This window comes from Haemorhous mexicanus, chromosome 1, assembly GCF_027477595.1.
Source record: "Haemorhous mexicanus isolate bHaeMex1 chromosome 1, bHaeMex1.pri, whole genome shotgun sequence".
In the NCBI taxonomy this organism is placed as follows: domain Eukaryota; kingdom Metazoa; phylum Chordata; class Aves; order Passeriformes; family Fringillidae; genus Haemorhous; species Haemorhous mexicanus.
The window spans coordinates 18,978,885-19,004,530 of NC_082341.1; the positions used below are offsets into that span (position 1 = coordinate 18,978,885).

General features: G+C 38.4%; 1 protein-coding gene across 1 annotated transcript in view; it reads left to right on the top strand.

Moving 5' to 3' along the window:
• LOC132325101 (LIM zinc-binding domain-containing Nebulette) overlaps positions 1–25,646 on the top strand; it is a 246,884-nt gene that overhangs the window by 89,864 nt on the left and 131,374 nt on the right. The window contains exon 4 of the mRNA XM_059841999.1: positions 20,996–21,103. Coding sequence (XP_059697982.1) covers positions 20,996–21,103 — 108 coding nt within the window. The remainder of the gene's footprint in view (positions 1–20,995; positions 21,104–25,646) is intronic.

The following is a 25,646-nucleotide window of genomic DNA, read 5'->3' on the forward strand; positions in this document are numbered from 1 at the left end:
CATGGGATTTTAAAACTAGTGAAGTACCTAAAACTGAAAAAGAAATACAATTCAGTAAGCAGTGATATACATCAAATCTGCTCTGGTAAGTGGTGTATTTAGTTTCTTCCTTTTTCCTATTTCTGTGATTTTAAAAAATGAGAAAAATTTTCTTATTTTTATACACTTGAAGAATAATATCAAATAAGCATCTACAAATGAAAGTGCTGTTCGTGATGCTGGCTAATTCCTTTAGCCTAAAGTCATTCTTGTATTTAGCAGATATTCCTCAGGGACAAGGACATTTTGGGTTGAAATATATTGGTGTTTAAACAGCAGTGAAATTTCTAGGTTTTTTCTGCCTCATAAAATAGTCTAATTTTGAAACTTAAATAGGATGCAAGCTCTCCTAGTGCTTATGTTGTAGGGGTGTATTTTTCTTTTACTGCTTATGTAAAATATTTTTTGCTGTTTTTTATTTCTTTGAAGGGAAATTGCTCAAATAATGCTTTAAAAATATTTATTTTTTAATTTTTGAAAGAGCCAATAAAATCAGGAAATAAAATTATAATCCTGATATTGATAGATATATATTGATTTTTGGATTGCAGCTCAAGATAACACTGTTCAAAGGGCACAGATCGAGAAGGCAACAAAAACCATCATACAAATACTGTCAGGAGTGGGAGGAGGAGTTCACTGGAGTTCACAGAGAGTGTCATGAGGAAAAATTCCCTGGTGTTGTTTTTTTCCTTCAAAATATGATGAGCATTTATTGTAGCCCATTTGTAAAAGTGTAGCTTTACATGGATTTATAGGAGAAACTAAAAGCAAAAGCTGTGGCAAAGTAATTACATGACAATCATATGTTTCCACAAACAATATCTGTTGTAAACATTTGTCTTATTTTAAAATATAAACTGAAGCAGAAAAATAGATCAGGTTCTGTCCTTCATCAAAAGAATACTGGATTAAAACAGCTGAATTATGCAGATACAGCACAATAATTGTACAGGGACACTTAAAAACTGCAAGGGTCAAGATGAAGTTTTTCAGAAAGGAATAAAAGGAAAAAAAAAATCCCTCAGATTAAAGCAGCTGTTTTAAAAAAAATTGTTTTAGTTGCAAAATAGAAATAAAGAACAAGGAAGAGGATTAACTGTTGCCTTCTTCCCTCCTGGGAAATACATCTGACCATATGTTTGAAAATAAGAAAACTTTTTTCAATTCTATGGCAGCTGATGTTGGAAAACTCTTACGATAGTGCAGTACTGACCTCCTGTGTTTCAGGATATAACAAAATAAGCCCGTGAGAAAATGTTTTGCAGTTATGAAGTAACATATTGATGGCTTTTTGCTGACAAGTAGGAAGACAAGAGAACACTGTCTTCTTGTTCAGCATTATAACTACACTCATTTGGGATTTCAGATTTAGCTTGCTGGTATCAGGCAGTATAGAGATAGTAATTTTGCCAGGAATCTTCATATTAGTGCTTGAATTTTCCTAAGAATGGGTGAATCCATGGGGTTTGGATCTTCCTTTCTTCTTTTAAACATCTGCTATCACAATATTATCCCTATTATTATCCCATTTTCTTTATTCTACAATCTTGGGGGGAGTTGACTCACTGAATAAAAGCCTGAGTTGTGAATTAGACAAGGGAAACTGTACTCATAAATGAGAATGATACTGAGAAGGTGCTGAACATAGTGTATCTGTTATTTATTTTAAATTAAAATTTTTTGTCTTGCCCTTTGTTCATTTTTCTTTCACGTAGTTTCCTTTTATTTCTATGGTCTTCTATTAATGATCTGCCCTTCATTTTATGTTTCCCCCTTATCACCCTTTTCAGTCTTTTTAGAGGAGATCAGAGAAAAAGTTAAAAGAATTTTGCATGTACTCAAATGACATAGTTATCTATCAAACCCATAGCCATTTCATCCCTAAAATTTTGTTCAAAGGTTCATGTTTGCTTTTGTAAAACAAATAAGGGAAGCTTTATGTTGGACTCTTTTTTTCTCTAGAAACCCTTGGTTGTGGAAAGTAATTGATTGTTATGTCAAGATGCAGTGGAATCCAGCTTGGGAGGATTGATTATGAGCGTAAAGAAAAAGGTTCCATCTCTGGTGATGGGTTAGGGGGGAAGGGAGATGAAAAAGAAGAAAAAAGTAAGAGAGCACAAGAAGAGGTTAAGAAGAAAAAACTTTAAACTTTTAGACATTGTGATAATGGACCTTGAAAGATTACAGCAACCAGACTCTTTTAGAAGATATTTTGTGTTGTTGCTAATTATTGTGTGATAATTGTATGCAAATATGATAGGGGCTGGAGAAATAGCTACAATGGAGCAGTTTCCACCTTGTGTTATTCACTCAGTTTTTCTCAAGGGTCTGTGGCCTAATGTGTATTAAAAATAGTCATAGGGTTTCTGGCTTATTATGAGGTTTTGAACTCTTTGCAGTTAGGTTTTGGGTGGTGAATATAATTTATAGTTGTAATTAGTTAATGTTGTGAGGAGTACTTTCTGCCATTTGATAAGGGCAGATCAAGTGTTGCATGTGCATTTCTAGCATTCATATTTTGGATATAGAATTGGATAAGTGAATTACAAGAATTGTTATCATTCATAACCATGACTTTTACCATGTGTCTACATTGTTTTCAGCAAATTAAAAATAATAAATGTTATTTCTGAACGTGTTGCTAAAAGGTATCCAGGAATAAACTCTGCTCTTCCTTCTGCTTTCTCCACGTTGAGGGTCAGCTAATAATGTGACTGATGGCTCAGCAGGGGTCTGAGAAGCCTTTCTCAGCCTCATCTAGAGTTCCTGTGCATCCCAGTATGGATGGAGGTAGCACATCTGGCAGTATTTGCTTTGAAGCAGGAAGCGTGAGTTTGGGATTGTGGCACCGTCTCCATTGCACGGGCTGGCAGAGCAGCTTAAGCACGTGAAAAGCATACACTGCATTCATTCAAAATGTGGTTGAGCATCTGTAGCTGTGTATACTCCCTTGAATTCCTGGCAGAAATTCCAGCTGAATCAGCTAGAATTGCACCTGGCACTTCCATCGCACTATGGTAAAAGAAACGGGTTGACCTAAAAACCAGATTTATGTGTATTTAGTTATGGAACTCTCAATAAAATCAGTGCTAACTTTAAGGACTGTATATCACTTTGGAGTTGATAATATATACTGTGCTTGGGTAATTTTTGCCTTTTTTTTGAGGGGAAAGAATAGTGTCCTGTTTTGCTTACTGAGTCTTTCTTGGTTGTAAGATGTGTATGTAATTACTGGAGTCACGGAATTGCTTTGGTTGAGCTGAAGGAATCATAAAAAGATTCATGAGAAAGATGGTGTTTCTCTGGGCTCTGCTGAAGCTTTTTATGACTTTTAAAGAAGCAAGATGTGGTGTGGAGTTCACAGAGGATTTGAGGCTATAGTTAAAAGTAAGTTGGAATTTGTTTGACCTTTTTGCCTGTACATTCTTTTCAGAGCATTAGGTGGCTGAGGTCAAACTGAAATGTGTCACTGGTCAGTGTCTGAATTTAATTAGTAGGCGAGGACTTGGAGAACTCTAAAGTACAAGATGCTTGATCCCCACCTTCCCTTTTCAAATAAAAACAGAACATGATCTGTTTGTGTTTTCTTTCCACCAGCTGGTACAGTTTCTTGAATCTGTTTGTGTCTTAATGTAAGATTTAAATGTGGGAAATGTTACAGAAAACTGTTGTACTACCAGGCTAGTTGCTCAGCCTGGTTTATGACATCTGCAATAGTTTATGTGGACAGTCACTACTATATATTACACTTAATGACAGAAATTATGAACAGTTTACCATATTTGCTGAGCTGATTTCCTGCCTTCCTAGTAAAAATTGCCAGCTTTATGTTGATTTATAGATAAATCTAAAAAATGTAAATTCATACATTTTACTTTTAAAGAGACAGAGACTGTTGTAGATGAGTATGATGAACTGTGATACAAATACTCGCTGACATTTAAAAAAAGCAATACTCAGGTAGTTGGAAATGGCTTTCCTAAGCCAAAACACAGTAGTAACACTCTGCATCTTGGTAACAAATATGTTTGTGATAAATCAAACATTTTTTTTTCTGAAATTCAGCCTAATTTCTTTATATACTACTCTCAGCATTTAAAATAATGTCAAGCTTGAATAGTTTTGAGAGAATGACATGCCTCTTGTTTCAGAACAGTTTGTAAAGAATTTTTGTACATATAGTCTTGAAATAGTTATCACATCAAAGAGAACAGAAGCAAGAAATTCTAAGATATTAAGTGTTCATAATGGGGAGTTTTTATAAAATAATCCAACTTTGATATGTATCAATTATTTCCATGTTATCAAAATGACATTGTATAAATCCTTGCCAAAATACAATTTAGATAGGGCCTTTAGTTTAAAGACTTGGAAGTATTTAGTAACTGTTATGGCAACAGAAATATGTGTCTCATCTTTTCCCTTAAAACTGGAATATCTTTTATATTGACTGTTAAAGAGTAATAGAAAAGAAGATGATGTTTTCTCAGGAAATTCTCAGTTCTTTTTCTGTGCTGTGTCATCACTTAGTTATGTATTTTCTATGTTGTAATTTTGAATTTTTTACTCAAAGTGATGGGGAGCTGAGAAGATTCAGGGTCTTTGATCCTCTGTTAACCCACATTTCCACAGTGTAGTTATTTTTGTCATGATTTGAATAGATTATATTTGATATTGAGGCTATGGTGCTCTAGTTAACGCTTTAGTGCTTTTGGTAAAAGATGCCAGTGCAGAGTCCTCAGTACCAGGTTTGAACTGGAATCCCCATGGATGCTGTGGGGATTCAGCCCAGTGGCCACATCTCTGTATTTCCAGAGTTTCTGATCTTTACTGGGTGTTCTTTCTCACTCTGTGCCCGCTGTGTGTTCAGCAGGACTCCCCTTATTAGGTTGAACTGATAAAAGCTTCATTTGGCATCTACCCATAATTAAAATTTCAGAGGACAAAGTATTTGTCAGAAATTTGACTGGCAGTTGGAAATGGGCAAAGCAAGTTTCCCAATACAGTGCTGTTAAAAATTAGGAGAAGTTAATGAAAAGAAATGCTTAAAAAATCAAGATACTTGTCAAGAGTTTTCTCGTGGCAGAGTTGTGTTTAATCTTAGTGCACAATATGATTGTGATAACAAGTTTGTGCACATATACCATGATAAATGGATGCTATTCTTTGATGGGAATGATTACATTGTATGTGTTGGCATTTATGGGACATTGTTGCATTTTTTTAGAATATTCAATCTTCTCACTGTGTTTTCATCTATTGTTTTCTCTGACAGCTGGAATAAGACCATGAAGTCAAGTGGCAGAGGCCAGGAGGTCTTTGGTTACTGAACTGCCTTTCTTCTTTAATTTTCAAATTAGATTTGTTTGCTATAGTTGTTATTTTTCTCTTTTGACTTGGTGGTTTTTTTCAGTTCTAAAATAACAAAGTAAAAACTTTGTGCCAAAAGTCTTCTTGCAAATGTAGTACATTAGTAATGTGCAAAAGCAGTGTCATATAATTGCCTACTGCATGTGAGCAAACAAGAGGTTTTACATGGAGGCAAATCAACCTGAAGATAGTTTTTCCTCTCCTTCCATCTGCAAAATTAGCCTTGCATATGCTTCATTGTTTAAATAACTGATCTTCATTTGGATCAATAACCATCATCTTAAAGAAATGACACTTCAGAGAAGTTTTAAATTCTTTGAGCACTTACCACTATCTTTGACAAAAAAGTTCCATGTGAAATTCAGCTCTAGTTTCTTTTAAGTTTGATGTTAATTGACAAATCAAGAAATGGGGGCCTTTGAATTGCTCCTTTGTAGTCACCTACTGTTCTGTCACTGCTGCTGTTTCCCTCCTTCCTCTAGTTTTTTACTTCTATGTTGAGTTGCCTTTTTTGTAATCTGAACATTTCTGGCTGCTTCTGCAGCTCTTCTACTATATGATGTGTGGAGGAGCTGGAGAGGAGGGTGATGAGGAACTATTAACAAAAATATCATAATTCTTGTGCAATGTTACATGCATTAAATTAACTGCAATTTAGTTCTAATTTAGGGTGGCTGTGCCTTAATTTTTTTTTCTTTTAAACGGTTTGCCATGTGTTTCCCACTGCTTTCCATTTGCTGCATTCCCTTCACTTGATGGTAACTATTATTTGTCTAATTGTGTATATTTTAAAAGTTAACATTTTCTATTTCTGTCTCATTTGATGCTGGTGCTACTAACAAAGAGAAAACTGAGACCAGATGGTTGCCAAACAGCGAAGCCACCTGGTATTCTTGCAGTGCCAAATATACTTTCCCCTCCATTTTTCTTTCAAAAATTACTGAGACAGATCCAGGATTTTTTAAGGGTCCCAAGAATTCTTTCATGCAGCCAGAAAAAAATCCCAAATTCTCTTAAATTTATCCTTGAAATTCTCTTTCCTTCTGTTCTTCTCTTTCACCGGTGGTTCCATCTCACGCTCTCTTTCCATGGTACCCCTTGGGTCTCCCACTGGAGCTCCACACTTCTGGCTCTCCCACGTGGTTTGCAGACCTTGCTCCACTGAGGAGCCTCGGAGGCTGAAGCTGGAGGCCTGCCCCTGTTCACTGCTTGCTCCATCACCTCTGCAGCCACCAGCGCTGCCAGGATGGGACAAGGAGTTCCCATTGCAAGCAGAATCCAACAGGGTGAATCTGCCAGGAGTCCTTCTCCCCACCTCTTGGGTTTTTATGAGTGTGTGGCAAACAAGGGAAGAACCACCTTGAAGAGCAGGGCATTTTGGATGTGCGACCATCTGATTGACATCTGATACTTTGTTGATCTGAGCACCAGATCTGAACTGGTACTGCTCTCAGGGGTATGACAGTGTGAGCTGGGACTGGAGTGAGGATACAGTAGTGCACACACACTGCACAGTTTGCTCAGAGGGGCAGCAGTTAGACTAATCTAACCAAAACTACTGTTTCTCTGCTAGGAAATCTCATCCACGCTCTGCTCCCCGTGCCGGTGCCATATGCCGGTGATGTGAGCCGCGCCGTGTGCGTGGTGGCAGACGAGCTGCTGGAATGTGTGCTTCTCACACCCTTCAAAAGTCTGGTCTAGGCGGGGCCTGTGTGTGTATTGATGCATTCTGAGACAAGCATTTAATGCACCATATTGACACAGGTCTGGGTCAGGGAGTGGAGTGTATCTCCTCACTTAACTGCTGCCTGTTCTCTGCGTGTTCTTCTTTCCTCTGCCTTTGTAGCTGATTTTCTGGACCCTGCTGGTCTGTAGGCCCCAAACACTGAATAATACTGACATGAACTCCTGGGTGCTGTGACTCAGTAAGTTATAGGTGTGTCCATCTGAACACCTCGGTTGAATTCTGGCAGAGAGAACAGCTGCCACTATGTCAGCTCTCAGAAATACCAAAATTACTGCAGTATTCAGTGTCTGTAGTCCTGGAGTGTTTTGCTAGGAGCTGTACAAATTCAACACAAAAAAACTGTATCTGCCTGAAAAGAACTTATACTCCATCAGTAAGGATCAGGAGAAGGCTGTAAACTGATGAGGAAATGAAAGCAATAATGGGTTTGGTATTCAGCAGTGTAACAAATAGCTGTCTCTAACGCTGTGTGTACAAGGCACCTACATCTACTAATTTCCTATAATTCTTTTCTTGCTGTTATCTCATAGTAGTTGTGGCAGCACTGAACTTTCTTTTCAGTGCCCTCTGTCTTGTGCTGAGTATATAATTTCTCTATTTCTTTGCTCACTTTCCTTTTGTATTATGTGCCTGTTTCCAGGATGTTCTACAGGTGTCAGAAAAGACAGTTATCCTTCCTTTGGCAGGTTTTGATCATCTCTGTTGCTCCACCAGTGGCTGCTTCCCTGCTAACACAGTGTCCCTAGATGGCTGCAAGCCATCATGCAGAGCACACCCATCCAAACAATAGCTGCAGCTGAAGCTGGGTTTTGAGAAGTCCGTGTTCCTGCTGGTTACAATGATTGGACACAGTCCCATTACAACACACACAGACCAGTTAGCAGTAGTCGTTTCAGGGAAAATTCATCAGAGTGGCCTCCCTTCAAAATTTCTCATGCTTTGGAAAATGGAAAATACTCCTTCATATCTTTCCGTCAGGCAGGAACTATAATGTGCATTTAAGTTTGTGACAGTAAAATAATGTAAAACCAATATTGTGGTGGAAATGATGTCCTTGAAGTGCTTGCCCAGAGTCACTCCTATACGGTCTGTTCAAGCAACGAGACATAATGATTTGAAAGTGCTTTACAGAGCTAGATGTATGGAGTGACAAGGATGCAACTTCTCCTGGTTTTTCCATTGAAAGGAGACAGTGTTTTTCTTTGAGCTTCTTTTTGGTATTATACTAGAACTAATTTTGCAATATTTACCATTTCTCTAAGTCGACATTAGTCAAATTGTAGTTGACAGGAGGCCTGAAAGATCAAACTTACTGCTATGTTTCCCCACAGCAGAAAATACTAAATGTTTTCAAGGAAAAAGGCAATCACTGTTTGAAATCTGGGAAGCTTTTTTCTAATCTCTGTAATTCAAATAATTGTGTTGGAAAGCACATGGTGCAATTGACACAAGTTGTGGTCCTTTCTTATTATGCCAGCACGTCAGGGTACTCTAGGCATTGGATGAAATTCTCTGCAATTAATGAACATTAAATTGAAATGCATCTTTTATTCAGCTTGTTTGGTTTGTGCAGGCTGGCTCTATTACTCCTCTCAGAAGCTGTATTTGCTTTCTGTAAGAATTATACCTCCCTGCACAGGTGAATTGGACAGGGCAGAACAAAATTTCTACTGCATCTTACCTATAGGATATGATGTTTCCAGAGATATTAAAAAGGGGATATAGCATGCTGGCTGAATGTAGGCTGACAGTTTTTCCTTCTAGATAAAGAAATCTCTATATGCAAACCATGTAATATCCAACAAAATTAGCATCTTCTGGAGCTTTTTTTTTGATGTAATGTGTTAGTCTATTTCCTTGCATACAAATGTCACATAGAATTTGTATCACTAATGTCAGACAGTCTCTGTCATTAGTCTCCCTCCCCTAAAATAAAAATATTATATTGTACTGGGGGGATAAGTTCCTTCTAACTGGAGGTGAAAAAGAAAAATAAACAGCATTGAAAGTTACGGAAAATTTTACAGAATTAGTCTCTGTTTCACAAGTAGAGGACTTTACAGTAGTGATAGAGCTCATCTGTGTAATGTTTTCAAAACTTTAAAAGCAATCAGAAGGTAGGATGTATCAGATATAGGACTGTAATTTGTTTCTTTTATAAGAAGAATGACCTCTTTCCTAGTTTTATAAGAAGATTGACTTCTTTCCTAGTTTTCCCTGGTCAGTAAATAAAAAAAACCCCAACCCCAGGTCTATGTCTTGAAACTGAAAAATAGTTGCTTTCATTACACATTTCTAAGGAAGTTTTGAAAAAGAAGCACGGGATAGCATTTAAATAACAAAGACCCTTCTTTAAATTCTCACCTTCTCTCCACTCTCTAAGGGCCATTTAACAAAGGGAGCAGTTTTTACAGCTGGGGTGATTTGCAACTGTTCTCCTCTTCCCTCCCTCCCCTACTGCTTGCTCATTATTACTAGCTAACATCTCTGCTAAGAAATGGAAAGTACAGCCCCTATCTGCTCCTTTGGGATGCCTGGTCTTCCTTTTCTGAAGCAATTGTGCTTCTCTTTTTTTTCCCCTTCCCCCCCAACACTTTCCAGTTAATTTCTGGAATAATTCCTTGAATTTGTGGACTCTTTATTTTCTTTACATTTATTTTTTTCTGTATAAGCAGGCCCTGCTGCTACACCCCACTTCTTGCTCTGATCCTAGCCCAGCCAACTGTCACTTTTTAGCCTGCAGGGAACCTTCTGGTACTAACATTCCTGCCTTGTTTTTATTAGAAGGGCATCTCTCACAACATATCCCTCGCTGTTTGAAGCAGAAGTCATGTGTATTCAGTAGGAATGAATAATGGATGTATTTAAAGGGTAACTTGCCCTTCTCGTTCCTTTGCACATCATAAATAACCACTCTTTTAGTTGAGTTTTACATATTGCTCTACAGGCACAGTTTGAAAAAATCTGGTTATTCAGCTCCCAATTTAAAACTACTGCTGTATGCAGCTGATAGTTTCTGTGTCTGAAAACTGATCCCACGCCAAACTCGGTACTGACATCCGTGTGCAACTCTAGAATTCTGAACGTTTGAGAAACCAGTCATGAATGTATTTTGAAGCGCCTCATGAGAATACAGCATCACAGGAAAAGTACAAACAATATAATGGGGAGTGTTGGAGCTCTGGATAGAGTTCATTTCACCTGGCTTTATGTATCAGCTTTAAGACATCTTTAGATATCGTCTCAAGAAACCGAGAGTATTTTAGATAGTTTTAACTTGTATTTTTAAGATGTTTTAAATATAGGATTTAAAAAAAAATGTTTCAGTATCTTCAGGATGAGTCGAGTTCTCTAAAATTGTCTTTTCTGTCCACTCACTGTCATTAGTGAGTTGGTTGATGAGATTGTGTGTAGTGACATCTGCCTTTTTTCCAACAAGCCCACTGTTTCTGGCCAGGTATCACCATCTGAAGAATTCCTTTCGGTAATGGTATTAAACTGAAAGTAGTTGGCATTTTCCTACTACCTAAAGCTTTAGCTGAGGCACTAAAGAAGATCCTAAAATTGAAGGCCAGGCTTGAAGGATGATTTAATTGTTTGATCTCAGTTTAAGGATGTTAAAGTGAGAGTCTGAGCAGCAAATGATTTTGATTGGGGGGAGGGGGGTGGTGGGAATGAGGGAACTGGATGTATTTCTATTGCCCCTTTTACTTAGATAACAGACAAATGGAATGCCTAATTTCCCTGTTACTGTCAACGCCTCAAAACTAGCTGCAAGTTACCTTGGCCTCTCTAGAGGGCTTTTACCTTGAGTATGCAGCTAAAGTTTTTTCATATGTATCCCTTGGGTCCTTTAGTGTTAGGAGCTGAGGATAACCTGTATCTCTGTTCCAGTGACTTCTGTCAGGACTGGGGTCCAATTCCCGATGAGCATGGGGAGGTAAGAACTTGAGCCAGGGACTCTGGAGTCATGCACCAGTATCATCTTTGCAAATGAGGTTTACATGAGATTTACCAGTGCAAGCATTTTCTAGGAGGCAAATGATTTGGAGGTATTGGAAATTGTGTATTCATTCAGGTGATTTGAGCATTGGCATTTGTTAAAAAAAGGTTGTGACTGATTTTACTGGTGAGCTTTGGCATCTTCTGATCTCAGTTCATGTGACAATAATTTTGAAATTGTATGGGTTTCCTGTCTAACATTTTCACTCGTTATGTTGAGAGGCTGCTGATGTAAATATTAGATTTGCATTTATAGGTGGTTACCTACATACTGAATTGTGTAAGAAATTATTCCCTCAAAGAGATTTAGCTAATGGACTTCTTCAAAGATGAACATTTTTAGGGGTTCAGTCATCTGTACAAACACTTGACTTATGATAGTTTTGGAATTTTAGTTGGGACAAAGTATTTTCTGTGTCAGTTCCTTCTGCAGCTGAAATTTATTAAGACATTCAGACATATGTGGCATTCAGAGTTGAAAATGAATGAAAATCTAAACATAAAAGGCTGAACTGCCCACTATGTATTTTCTGCCATGAAATTACTTTTCTTACATGTATTATTTTGTGCTCACCTTCCTTTTCTTCTTGCTTTAAGATGAAGAAGAAAAGAGAGAATTTAGTCTTGAAAAAAATGGGGTTTGCAGTCAAATACTGCCTAGATTTTTAACTAAGACTAATCTCTGGATTCCAAGCAGTATGTATTAACTGGAAGCTGATTTTATGGTCTTTCTTTTTTATTTTTTTCCCCTTTTCCCCCTCCAACTTTTGAAAAGGAAGCTCCTTCTAAAGCCCTGTGCTTCATGGTGCCTTCAATAGCTTTGGCTTTATCTTCATTACTGAGCTGGAAAAAGATAACTTGGAAGGCAGACAAAATATAAGGATTTCAGAATTTGCTTACAGTTAAGAGGAAGTGATAGGTAGTCCCTTTTCCTGGCCTTGGTTGTACAGGGACAGAGGAACTGACTGCATGAAACACCCATACTAATATGGCCAAGGGACCATGAACTGTGTGCAATGTACATGAATTTTGTAACTAGGGTTGCACTGCAGGCGTCCACTTGATATATCAGTTTTCAAGAAATAAACCCTTTGGCACAACAAACTGTTGTAATGAGGTTCCCTAAGAACCCCTAAAGTCAAATGATCTATTAATGATCTGTTAACTCTGTGGAATAAGAGATGGTGTGTTCGTACCATCTCTTTACCAAATAAACAAGAGGAGCTGTAGCTGAATGAGACAAGAGGATATTTACTAATGTGAGTGGTGTATAAGGTGCCAGCTACATGGTGTCTGAGTGTCAGAGACCCCAAGCTTGCTGTTACCAGAGGCCAGGAGGTATAATTGCACTGTGTCTTATTTCCTGTGACTCCTATGTGCCTGCACATCTGCATTGCTCAAATCTAGATTTTTCAGTTCCTTTTCCTCTGCACTTTGTTCTGGGCTGCATTCTGATGTCTCTCAGTTGGACTCATTTCAGCTTCTTTCTTCTGCTACAGCAGTGAACAGTCCCTGATTTTTTTGGCAGTTGTTTGTTAAAGTTTTACAGGTTCTTTTTCTTCACATGTCATGTGCTATCTTCTGTTGCCCATTAGTCTTTGTTTTGGTTACCTTTTGTAGCATATGACTACAACTTGTGCCCTTGGTCTGTATTACAATTTTCTGAGGTCAGTCTTTTTGACATCCCTTCTGTGGTTAATCTTCCTTACATGTCGTGCTGTATTTTTTAGTTCAGTTTTTGATTTGATGCTTTGTGTGAATATTCTGTACTCCTTGGATGAATATGACCATCATGTTATTTGGAATATTTATTAAGTAGGTTTTGTGAGATTTTATTTGGCGGGGCTTTTCAGGGAAGGGAGTGTTTGCTGCTTCTTGTTTTTTTAATTCCCCCCCAAGAATAGCTGCTTGTCTTTTGTGTGGATGTGCATTTGTGTGTTAATATCTTTCTGGTACCCGGTGGCCAGATGCCTCTGAGCTCTGCTGGTATTGTGAGCCAACTATAGGCTGCATGACCATGGTTTGCATGGCGCTGAGCCCAAGCTAACACATCCTGCCTCTCAGCAGGACTTGCTAGCTCAGTCTTGGTGCCTTAGCCAACCAGCAGCTACGTATTTTCTGTCTGCTTTGGAGTGCAGGCATACAGCAGCTCACTTGCTCATGATTTACTGCATACTTCCTTTAGAGTACACAGCTCATGACTTTATAGTTGTCCTGGTGGTTGCCTGGCCATTCTCTTTCCCAATGAGGAAAACAGCAAGACAGGGGCTATATGTTTAGTTCAGACCCTGGAGATAAAAGCAATATTCCTGGATTTAGAAAATCTACACATGAAACATTTAAATGTGTTTCCTTCCCACCCCCCTGCTATGTTGGATAATTATCATTCTGTTTGGAGGAGTTTGCTGTCAGTGGTTTCACTTTTGAGGATATTATTAAAATTTGTGGTCATTTATCAAGATACATTTGGATTATATATATATATATATCAATCTTTCATTTTCTGCCTGGAGATGAGATATGGTAAAGTCAGATCTCTTTCTGTTGTGGTAGAGTAAGAAATCCTTCACCTCCCCAGACTTCTGTTCCTTGGAGATAAAGTAGTTCAAACATAGCATGTACCAAGTGATAGGGAGTGGACAGAAGATCTGACTCTATGCCTCTGTCATGAAGGTGCCAACCTCGTATCTCCTCAGCTGCAGTTCTGCACAGAATTTGTTTGCTGCTTCTAAAATGTGGATGTAAAGTTTGTTGCACAAGTTAAATGGATGATAATCACTGGTGGACATGGAGGAAAATCAGCTTGTTTTGAGACCGGCCTGTTCTTTGTGTCATCTCTACGTGCACAGCCTGCAGCCTTTGGGAAACATTAATGTTACTTTTTAATAGAAAGCAGTAGAATCTCACAGACTTTCAGTTTCCCAACAGCAAAACAAGGTGGATGGTGCTTTAGAGCATACTTAGTAGCATAAAAATAATTTTTTGGGCAGAAGCACCTATGCAGTTTCACTGGAAGTGATTTTTGATGGAGTGGAGCCTAGTGACTTGTTTGGATGTAAGCCTGTTGAAACAGTATCAGATTGCACTCTCTTCTGTCATAATTTTACTTGGATCCCAGCTACTGTTCACATGCTGTTGTCATACATCCAAATGGAGGACGCCCATCTTTTTCTCATTCTGAAATTTTTGATCACTCTCTGCCTCCCCTTTCCTGTCACTGCACATCCTGGGGTATGGAATGCTTCTGCCCGTGCATTTTCTCTGAGCCACTTGCATCATCCTCAGTATCAAGAGACCACATTGTAGAGACATTCTCTCCAGAGCTACTATTTATATATTTTAATTTGCCCCCATCCAACATTTTAACTGTTCTGACGTGGATTCCAAGATTTTTGTTATTTAGCAGTAGCTCCCTGCTAAAACTGCTGAGACCTTCAGGAAATTACACTGAAAAGATTTGCAGATGGTTGGAGACTTGCTGAGGCTGTACTTCACAGGGTGGCACAGACAGACTCACCCAATGTTTGAATGAGGTACGTAGAAAGACAAAATATTTAATGATAGCTGTGGCACTTGGAATTTTTACTCCATATAACTGCAAAGACTTTTTGTTGTGTTGGAGTATTGATGCTTTCAGTTTTACATTACCTTTGAATGAGAAACTTCCTTCTCTTAGTTTCAACTATTATGATGAATGCTTCAGCTATGAATTGTGAAAATGGCTTTTTTCTTCGCAATAAAATGGGGAAAAATTCTTAAATATGACTTTGTGCATTCTAAGGACCATTTGGAAAAACTGCAAACTTCAGCCTTGGGGAATTTTTATTTTGCTTTATCTGAAAAAAGTGATGAAATCTGTAACCCTGCAGTCCCCAGTTACAGCAAAACTCATTCATCAGTGGCCTTTAGGAGTCCATGGCTTCTTGATTTCCCTAAGGAATTCCCTAAGGAAACCTACAGCTTCCAGTTAATATAAAAATTTTCAGGACAGTTTAGTCTGCCTTATATGCCTTTCTCAAATTCCTGTATTCCTGTTTAGGTTTACTGTGGATAATAGTTCTAATGGAGTGACAGTGGGAAGATCATATTTTACTGCCATTATGAGAAGCAATGTTTCAGCTCATTGAGTACCATGTTTGGGGATGAGATGGGACTTAAATGTACCTCTAATGTGAGCAGAAGTTTATTGAGTTGTAGAGCTGTGGGCAGTGTTAGAAGACAAACTACACCACGAAGACTGAAACCTGGCTTTGTCAATCAGGACAGTGTCTGGGATCCTCTCTAAAAAGGATTAATCAACTAAAAAGAAGTCTTACTGAATTTAGTCTAGAATTGTTCTTTACATTTGATTAATCTGTAAGCATTTGTTTTAGTCATGTTCATAAAAAAACCTAATTTACAGAGCAAATTTTGTCTCTGTCTTGCCATTAATTTTGTAAGAAGTAAGATAAATTGAGGCAAAAAACAAGTCTATGTGGTCTATGGAAGAAGCAGAGCCAAACAAAGGCATCTTTGCCAAGATGTGCCTCTAGGACCTGTACTGTGGGAGAGGATTTCTTGCCAGTCTGTAAAAACCAGTGTATTAGCAGATGGTGACCTTTGGGAAGTAGTTGTGTGTGCTGGGCACAGGAGGAGCAGATGGCTCTGGGCAAGCCTCAAACACAGCATACTGAAACAAATTCATAAATATTCAGGGTGTAGTAAAGACTATAGGTCTATGAACATTCCTCTCAGGGTGAATGTGGGTGTAAGGGGTCCCATCCTCTCATTCTACCTGCTTATTCCTTCCTTATGGGACATGAGACATGATGATGCTACAATCTGTGAGCTATGCTGTGTATCAGATAAGGAAGGAGACTGAATTTCACGTAGACATGGTCTGTACAGGAAAGTGAAAAAGGAACTGTACAGGTGTCCTAAGTTGACTATATGATGCTTTTATCCCCAATCATCTTGTTCCTTTTATGCTGGATAATAAGTTTTGCACCTTTAAGACTTGTTCCAGAGAGTGAAGGTGGGAGAGAAGAAGCGTGCGGTTTGTTTTCAGACACTGCACTCACTCTCCACATTCCTGCTCCTGGACTGTGTGATGGACAGACAGCAGTACAGAGCTCTTCTTTGCTTTTAGTTAGTTTAGCTAGCTGAGGCAAAGAAGTTCCCTGGACTGTGGTTTTTATTTCGTTTTTCCCTTTTCTTCGGGCCTGTTTAACCCTGCTCTGGACTGAACACCCAGCAGACCACTGGCAGCTCACACCTGTGGTGGCCGGGCCTGGGCTGCGGCATTTCCAGCACTGGAGGGACTGAAAAGGGACTGAGAGAGCTGAACTGCAGCCTGGAGAGGGGACTTTCTGGGTTTGTCATCTCTTTTGGAGCAGCAAGGGGTTTTATTGTTTAATATTGTTTAGGTTTTATTGTTTAATAAACAGGTTTTTTCCACTTTTTCTCCAAGGAGAAAATTGTTTATTAAACAATAAAATACCTGAGGTATTTTCTCCCAGACCAGCTGGGGGGAAGGGCTGATTGAATCTGCTTTCTTAGAGGAGCCCTTTGGGGGTTCTCTCCCAAATTTGCCCTGAACCAGGACAACAGGAAACTAGCTTTAATATTGCCATAGCTTTTGGGGAATTGATATGTGCTCTGTAGTGGCTGAGTATCTTTTTGAGGTGGAGATGAATTAATAGTGTTTCTGAGGTCAACATTATTCACAGCTCTCCAGTGATGAGAAAAGCATGATAATCTACCATGTTAAATTCTTTCTCTGATATTTTTCCTTTGGTGTTTTTGGACTCCTATGTTGTTTGTTCAACTGATATGTGCTTTTGGTATTGTAAATGAGGCTGGACTACCGGTAGGTGCCAAAAACCCCAAGAGTACAATCAATCTTTTATGCTCCATTTATATTTTCAGAGTATTTTTCCCAGGCAAAATGAATCTTGCTACCCTAATAGGTGGCTTTGCTGCCAAGTGTACCAGCAAAAAAACATGGGCAGCGTTTTCTCCAGCCTAATATTTTATGTAGAGAGTAAGATGCACCCTCTGTCTTTCACAGTGAGATTGAACCTCTGGTCATGCTTCATGTCCCACTTCATGCTGACCTCATGAATAGATTTACACATTCCTGTCTTTGGGTGTCTCAAAGATCTCTTACTAATGTCACAAATCTGAGAAGTCTGATTTGTGAAAGATCTGTTGGATAGCTTAGTCCTTTCACTGTGGGTCTGTGCAGAATTACTTATCATGAAGTATTTTCACTGAAAACTTTTTCATTTATGGTGATTTATTACAGTTTAATTTCTAATGTTTATGCCACACATTGCCTCTCAGAAGATCAATTTTTCAGGGCAGGCACCACTAAAGGGTGCTCTGCATCTGTGAGACTGCATTTTGGAGCCAGTGAGAAGGATTATGAGCCACTGGCTGGGATTTTGGTGAGGAGTTACTAAAAAACATCTTTGTAGGAAATGACTGCATTTATGATTCAGTCATTAGGGATTACTCATTTCCATTTGAAAACTAAATTTTGAGGGTTTCAGTTTGTGATGGGTTGACCTTGGCTGGCTGCCAGGTGCCCACCAAGCCACTCTCTCACTCCCCCTCCTCAGCAGGACAGAGGGAGAAAACACAAAAAAACCCCAACCCCTTATGTGTCAAGGTTTTTGGGAAAAATGCAAGGACTGCACTCAAAAACAAAGAAAAATAAAGATTTATTCTCCACTTGCCATCAACAGGCAATGTCCAGCCAGTTCCTGGAAGTGATACTCATAGTGGTTGCCTTAATCACTCATGTCTCCTCTCCCCTTTTCCTTTTGTTGCGCATGTTGTTTTAAAATATGGAGAATCCCACTGGTCAGTTTGCGTCAGCTGTCCTGGCTGTGTCACCTCCCAACCCCTCAGGCACCCCCAGCCTACAGAGGTGATGTTGGGGATGATGCTGTGCAAGCACTGCTCAGCAATAATCAGAACACTGGTGTGTTACCAGCTCTGTTCTGGGTACAGATACAAAGCACAGCAGTATAATGGTGTTATAAAGGAAGTTAACTCCATCCCAGAAAGCCACAGTGTGCAATGAAATAGTTTTTTGTAGTGATGTTTGCAGCTCCTATACAGAATATTCTTCTCAGTTCTAAATGACTGATGACATCTTTATTATTTAACATTTTCTAGAAATGGGGGTATTTTTTCTTTTGAACTGACAGTAACTAGGCGTTTTAGGGACCACATTTTGTGGAGCTTTGTTCTTCTTGAAATATTACATTACTTTGTGATTTTTATAACTCAAACTTATATTTTTGAAGTTAGGTAGCAAAATCCAATAATGCATATAATAACTCTGGTAATATTTTAAATAATTTACTTTTTTAATGGTTTCAAAGCAGTTGCTCTGGGAACTGTAGTTAACCTTGTTCCTGGGAAGTGATTTATTAATAGACAGTAGGAGCCCTTTTTATCTAACTGAGGGATTAAAATAATATTAAGTTAAAACTATTCAGTTTCCTCCCTCTCTTCTTCTGTTCCTTTGTAAGATGAATAAAGGTCATTTGAAGTTAATGGCTAGTACATTTGGAACTAATAACAGGAAATGCTCTTTCTAACAATAGGTAATCTCTCTTTTTGGCAGTGCTGAACCTATTTCTGAGATGCGTTCACTGGCTCCAAATTCTGGTAAACTTCAAGCAGTAAGGCTGAATATTTTCATGTCTGCTGCCTGCTTCAGGCCAAATTTGAAATTTTTGTGCAAAATTTTCAGCAGTTTCCAAGGCTGAGACCATTCCCTTACTTGGAATTATTGACAGGTTATTTGTTTGTTTTGAGCAGTTGGTTCAACTGAGTGGTTGAACAGCTCAGTTGTCTTAGCATTTAGAGCTGAGGAGACAAAGCTTGCTGAGATGGAAGAGTCTTTTATGATGGTCATGTGTCCTTGGCCATGGAAGTCTGTCCAAATATAGAAAGTTCAGCGATACTCCTAAGACCTCTTTCCTGGGACCAGACAGTCCTGGAATAGCATGTCCACCCTGTATGTTTACAGAGGCCTGACAGTCAGTGTGAAGATGGAGAGCCATTTGGTGGAAGGGAGGTAATTGGCAATGAATATTGGAGCGCCTTGGGTGTAGGGATTTAACAAGAAGCTGTGAAGAGATGGACCAGACTAGTTTAGAAAATCAAAATGAGACCAAGTGAGACCTGGAATATTGTGGTCAAACGGAAGGAAAGTTGTAGAGGGGTTGAACCCGGGGGAGATTAACGGAAAGGCATGGGCCAATCGGCCCATGGTTTGCTCAAAAGCCTGAGTGGAAGGATCTGTTTTCTTTGTCTCAGGGTGGCATGAAAATATTATACTTGTGTGAAATCTACAGCCAGCTCTACATCTGGAACACAGGAAAAAATTGTGGTTGTGGTAATTTGCTGCCGTATCTCAAGGATTTGTTTAATGGGCTTATATGTGAGCTATATGAAAGAAAAAGCAAAAGTCATTTACATACTGATTGAGGTTTAGGATGGGAAAGACAAGCTCTATTCTATGGCCTTGTCAAACTTAACTTTTGTGATTAAGTTTCTTCCTGTGCATCCCCGTCGTAACATGAAGTGCTTGCTTGTGACATAAGGCCTATCCTTGAATTTGGTGCATGTGCTGAGTGCTTTCTGGTTATCAGCTGTGTGAAGGAGAATCCTGCTTTCTCTGTGCTGCTGGTGTTGCAAAATCTGGATGTGTGTAGTGAGTAAAGCAGGGGATATAGGAAGTAAAAGGAAGTTGTTATGGGTAAGGTAGCTGAATCCACCCGTGGAGACGCGGGTCCTGACTCTGTCAGTGATGCAGAGTTTTGTCTGTTGCTCAACAGTGGCTTAAGATTTTGAAGAATTCATCTTGTTTCTTTATGTTGAAATTGGGTACCCCAACACTGATTTGCAGAAGTACTGGGTATCTGTAGAGGTAACCCAAGACTATAATTTAAACATATTGAACTATTAGGAATCGGAGAGTGGACACCCTGAGACCCCTGTATGTTTTTGGAAATGAAACTTATTTTACCTCAGGTTGCAGGTTGTCCTAGTAGTGTGGATATTGCCATTCCCACTTTCCAGGGTGCATTATGAAGATTGATTAATGGCTGTGATGAGAGCTATATAAAAGCTTCTGAGGAAATGAATATTCCTGCCTTGATGGTAGGATTTGAGTAGTCTGGTCCAAAAGAAGGACACAACCACTGATGGAACCATCTCTGCTGTGTACACAGTAAAGCAGGGGGCCTTGTCAAAGGATAATATATGAATACCTGATTAAAGACAATATCCAAATGCATATGTGCAAGAGGGACAAATTAAGCTTGTACAGGCAGCCATTCCATAACTTATAAAGGTTTGACTTCATGATATTCTAAATACTCTTTTCATGCAGTATTTTTTTAACATATAATTTATGTTTCAGCTGGGAGAGAGACTGGTAGAATAATCATGAATAGAGGATAAAATATGAAGTCTAGAAGAATTAGAAGATCTCCAGATTTAGTTATAGGTATTTTTCTTTGTGTAAGAGTTAAGTGGTATAGTTTTGTGGTAACTGGCTTGAGAATGAAATGACCATAGAGAATATTTCCACAGTTGCAGTATTCATAGAGGTGAGCCCATGGCACCCCAGGAGGAGGCATTAGCTTGGGCATTGGGAAATTTTGCTCAGTTGCTGTCTGTCTCTGTTAGTGGATAAAGGCAAGCTTCTCCTTTAAAGGCTGAAAGCCTTTCACAAGTGCTTTATTTACACTAAAAATAAATGCTAAATTGCTAGGGGCACATTGTGGAAAATGAAAACAACCCTGTTCTTCTGTATTTTCTATTCTGTAGGTAAAATACAAAAGAGACTTTGAAGAAAGCAAAGGAAGAGGGTTCAGTATTGTGACCGATACGCCCGAGTTACAAAGACTGAAAAGGACTCAGGAACAAATCAGTAATGTATGTGACTGCAACCTAAAGTGATTGTAGATGGAGAAATAGTGTGTCTAAGAAAAGGTGTGTTTGTTGGTGTTTTCGATGAAGTCTGTGTGAGTGAGCAGTCTGATTTTGGTGATTGATTTGTGTATGTCAGATTTTGAAATGTGTGTAACTGTATACCATGGACTTGTACAGCACATTGGCAATGTGTGTTCACCTCTCCAACTTTCAGTTAGTATGCTCAAAGTATTTTCTTTATTAAAAGTGATTTGACACTTTTTGCTCTTTTAATAGATTTGTCATCAAGTAAGGATACTTTTGGAACTTTTAAATTTAATTTTTATTTATATAAAGTGTATAGATTATGTAAGTTAAAAAGTTTTGTCTCTTTTTTAGCAGGGGCTGTCAAAATTAACAAAACAAACGAGCGAATTTTCTAGAAGCAGATAAAATTTTGATGCTGAGTTTTAAAAGAAAAGATGTGGAAGACAATGCTCTGCAAGATGACAAAGAAATGGCAAATAGTAAAATAACGTATTTCATTAGCTTACAGGAATGGGTTTTTTAAAAACGGGACTTTTCCTGACTTATATTTTTGCTAAGAAAGTTATTTATTTGTACTTCATTCTCTTGTAGCATGTTTAACTCATTTCAGGATGGAATATTGAGTGATACGTAGTGCAAGTTCTGATATGTATGAAATAGGTAAGAGCTAGTATGAGCTAGAGAAGATGCAGAATCAATACTATTCACTTGACTTGGCTTCCCTTCTGATTGTTCTTCTGCTACATGAACTTGTCCCTACAGATTATTTTGTGAAAATATTTTTGAATCATTCTCTGTGGTAGTAGAATAACAGCAAGGCATCAGAGACACTCAGTGTAAGTATGATCAGAAAAAAATGATGGGATTTATTTATTAGAAAAAAAACCCCTTTTTTTCAGGTTGGGATATTATTGAAGAAAAAAGTAATTGAAAAATACTTATTTTTCACAGCAGTGGAGCTTTACCATTCTTGCCAAAGCATTCACTAGTTAAGATTTTGATGTCCAGAGCCAGTCTTTGAGATGAAAAATTTGGGCTCATTTCCTGGAACCTTGGCCAATGGAGACGACAGTTAATTTAAGAGCTGTGCAACTGCTCCTGTGGGTAGACAAGATGAGAACAAAAGCTCATCTCATGCTCATACTGGGGCTAACTGAAATTACTGGCTTGTAAGAGAGAAAAATATATTCTTTGGAGTGGCGAAAAGCATGGCCATTAAGACTTCCATTTGGGATCTGGGAAACTTCAGTGACTCCCTGGTTTTAATCAGCTGCATTTTTTATTCAGTCCAGGAAGTTAAATTAGGTCCTCTCACGACCTACATAACTTCCTCAAGCAAGACTGATTCCTTTCTGTGGGGTAGCTCTGGAAGGCATCAAGGAGATGAAACGAGCGAGGTTCTGGTGAATACTTAATCCCTCACATAGGTCTGCTCTCTAAGGAGAGGCTGAGAAGAGTGCCCTGCAGCAGGCCTCTGGTGCTCTGTTTGGGGTATTGGCCTGCCAAGAAATTTATTCCGACCTCCCAAGCCCAGTACCCTCAACATCAGACTACAGAATAGTAGGACACAGCTCACTTGCATGCTCTTATCTCTCTCTTGTTCAAAGCACATTGCTTTTTCCATTGTGGGAAAAGGAGATAATAAAAACAAGTAGTTTTGTGACATGGGAAAGAGCTTTTCCTCCCATCTCTGCTTTTGAGTGGATCAAGGGAGTTTCTGTTCTAATGGAATATCTTGTTCCACGATGGATGATACTATCTGATTCCTGAACCAAAGATACGTACCTGCCTTTTCAGATCCAGAAATAGCTTTTTAAAAAGGGAAAAGTGGTTTTATTTCAGGTTTTTGTCCTTGGTCATTGCCTGTATGACTGCTTTCTCTTCATTTCTAAACACGGTATTCTTAACAGTATAGATTTGATCTATCCAGTAGAGTGTTGCTTACTTTTGTGTATGTAGTTGACAGAGATTCCAAGTCAGGGACCCTATTAGAAATAGTCTTGAAGAGTAAAATGGAATTTTAAAAGGTGCATGATAAAAGAAGTTACATTTAATTTCTGTTTACGCTGAAATAATTAATTTATAACATTATATCCTTGAAAGATAATTCTGCATAGGCCACAACTTCAATTTAATTAGAAAGCTCCCATATTATAGAAATGCCTTCCACACAGAGTAGTTTCTGTATTTGTCAGATAAGCAGTATACATCATGGACTAAGGATCAAATTAAGATTTCAAGACACTGAAAGGTAAGCACTTTAATAATTCTAAAATAGTTTTAATTTTCATATGCAGAAAAATGGAAGAATACTAATATATTGATTTAATTTTCAGTTTAGTTTTGATTTCACCTTGAAGTACTCGAAACTCCTCGAAGAGCCTATTTGAACCAAAATTGTAACTACTTTGTTGAAGGGGTAAGTGAGAACAGTTAATTGTGTAGATATCCTTGATGAAAATAAATATCAAAATAAATTTTATAATAATAAATGTTAAGTGGCATAAATATTTTAAAAATATTATCTTTTCTGTCCTGATATGGAGTTTGGCAGCATATGGATGTTAGCGCAGTTCTCTGACTTTTTAAAGAATCTCTTGTGCTATGAATATAAACCTTGTGAGGAAAAAAAATCATAAGAGGAGTGGAAGGAGTGTGGGTAGATAAAGGGAGTTGAATTTCAATTGTTATTTTGCCACCAGCAATCCTTCCTCTGAAGATTTAGACCAAACTTGTGGACTTTATTTTATGGCTCATATGGAGATATTAGGACCAGAGTGATGCTTCTTAGACAAGAATGAAATTTAATCTCATGATCTTTTAGCATTAAGAGCCAAATTCTGCAGATATGCAGCATATTTTGGCACTAAATATGTAGTCAATACACAAAAAAACATGTAATTCTCACAGAGAAATGTGTACACTTTGTCAAAGGACCTTTGTAGTGTTTTTTGTCGATTTTGAACTTTGAGAAGATTTTCAGAATGAATGCAAATATTCTCAAAATGAAAAAAGCCCCAGCCCCATGTATTTTTGTAGGTGATTTTGCAGTTAAGCTAGCTGCAAACTGCTTTTGCAAGGAAGAGGTTAAGGTGGCAAAAGAGACAGAATAAATAAAGATGATGGCAAAAAATGTTGGTCTATCATGACACAGGGCTAAATGAGGGAGTAGAAACTCAATCTAGTACTATTTTCTTTGGGGAAATGGAACACTTTCAGCAGTCTGCAGCAATGAGCTGCCGCTTACTGCCACTGCACTTTTATGTCTCGATATATAACTTGAAGCGTGTTTTATCCTATGTGAAATAAGATGCTCTTTCTTAAATATGTTTCTGGTAAATGTCTGCAAAGTATAAAAGAAAACAGGTGTCCATACAAATTGATGGAGTGAGAAGCTTTCATTAAGATAAAGGCCAGTGCTTGGGTAGTAGAGGTTGCTGGCTTGGTTGTATGGCTGGAAGGGTGCATGGAAGCTTTCACAGTGCTTGTGCTCATTGCATTAAGAGCCCTTGTTAAAGCATTCCTCACTTTGGCATTAATGCTGTTATAAACTTGAATCGCATAAGAGCAAGAAGTGCCACACATTTGTGCCCTTCTTCTCCTGAGGAGTCAACAAAATGAAGTCATGCAGTTCATTTTTTTGCATGTGACTCATTTTCCAGTAGGTTTGGGTTGTATCTGAAGTGAAAACAGTATGAAAATAAGAAAACAAATTAAATCTGCTTTAAAAAACATATGTCCAAGGCGTCCTATTGTGGTGAAGAACTTAGGAAGGACAGTAGAGTTAATCAAGACAGGGTCACTGAATCATCCCTCTGTGGGGTAAGGGAGTGGCTTTCCAAGTATCAGGAGCTGAACTCCTCACTGAAGTTAGTGAAACCTTTATTGGATGCAAAGAGTGCATGAAGGTCTTGTAGCATTCTTGAAAGGGTTCTAATGAGAAAAATTATGTATTAATTTTCTTTAAATGTCTTTAATGAAATATGGTGCATGGTGTGGGGCTTTTAATTATCAAGGGTTGCATTCTATCCAGTTAAATTTATACAGCTTCAGGGGATGCAGAGGAGGACAGGAATTCCCCCATAATTTGAATCAACAGAACACCTGCTATCTGGACAAAGACACAAATGATAAGGAAATTGGGCACAACCTCAGATGTGATAAAAATACATCTTCAGTAGCAACTAAAGGAGGACATAAACCACATTGCTACTGTAGTTGTGCTCATCTGCACATCTGAAATTAGAAACTGTCCCTAACAGACACTGAGCCATGGCTCCCTATTTGGAAGCTATTGGCAGAGTTGTTCAGTCTGTTTACTTGCTCAAACATAAAATGATCTTTTAAATTGCCAAAACAGATTGTAGAGAAAATTGGCAGGAGAAAATGTTAACAACATGGCCCAGAGCTCCACTTGTAGGATTCACAGCACAAAGCTTGCAGATACTTGTCTCTAAATGCTTTTTTCCCTCCATTGAGTTCAAGTGAAGGAGAAGAATAGGGAACAAGAAAAATTGAC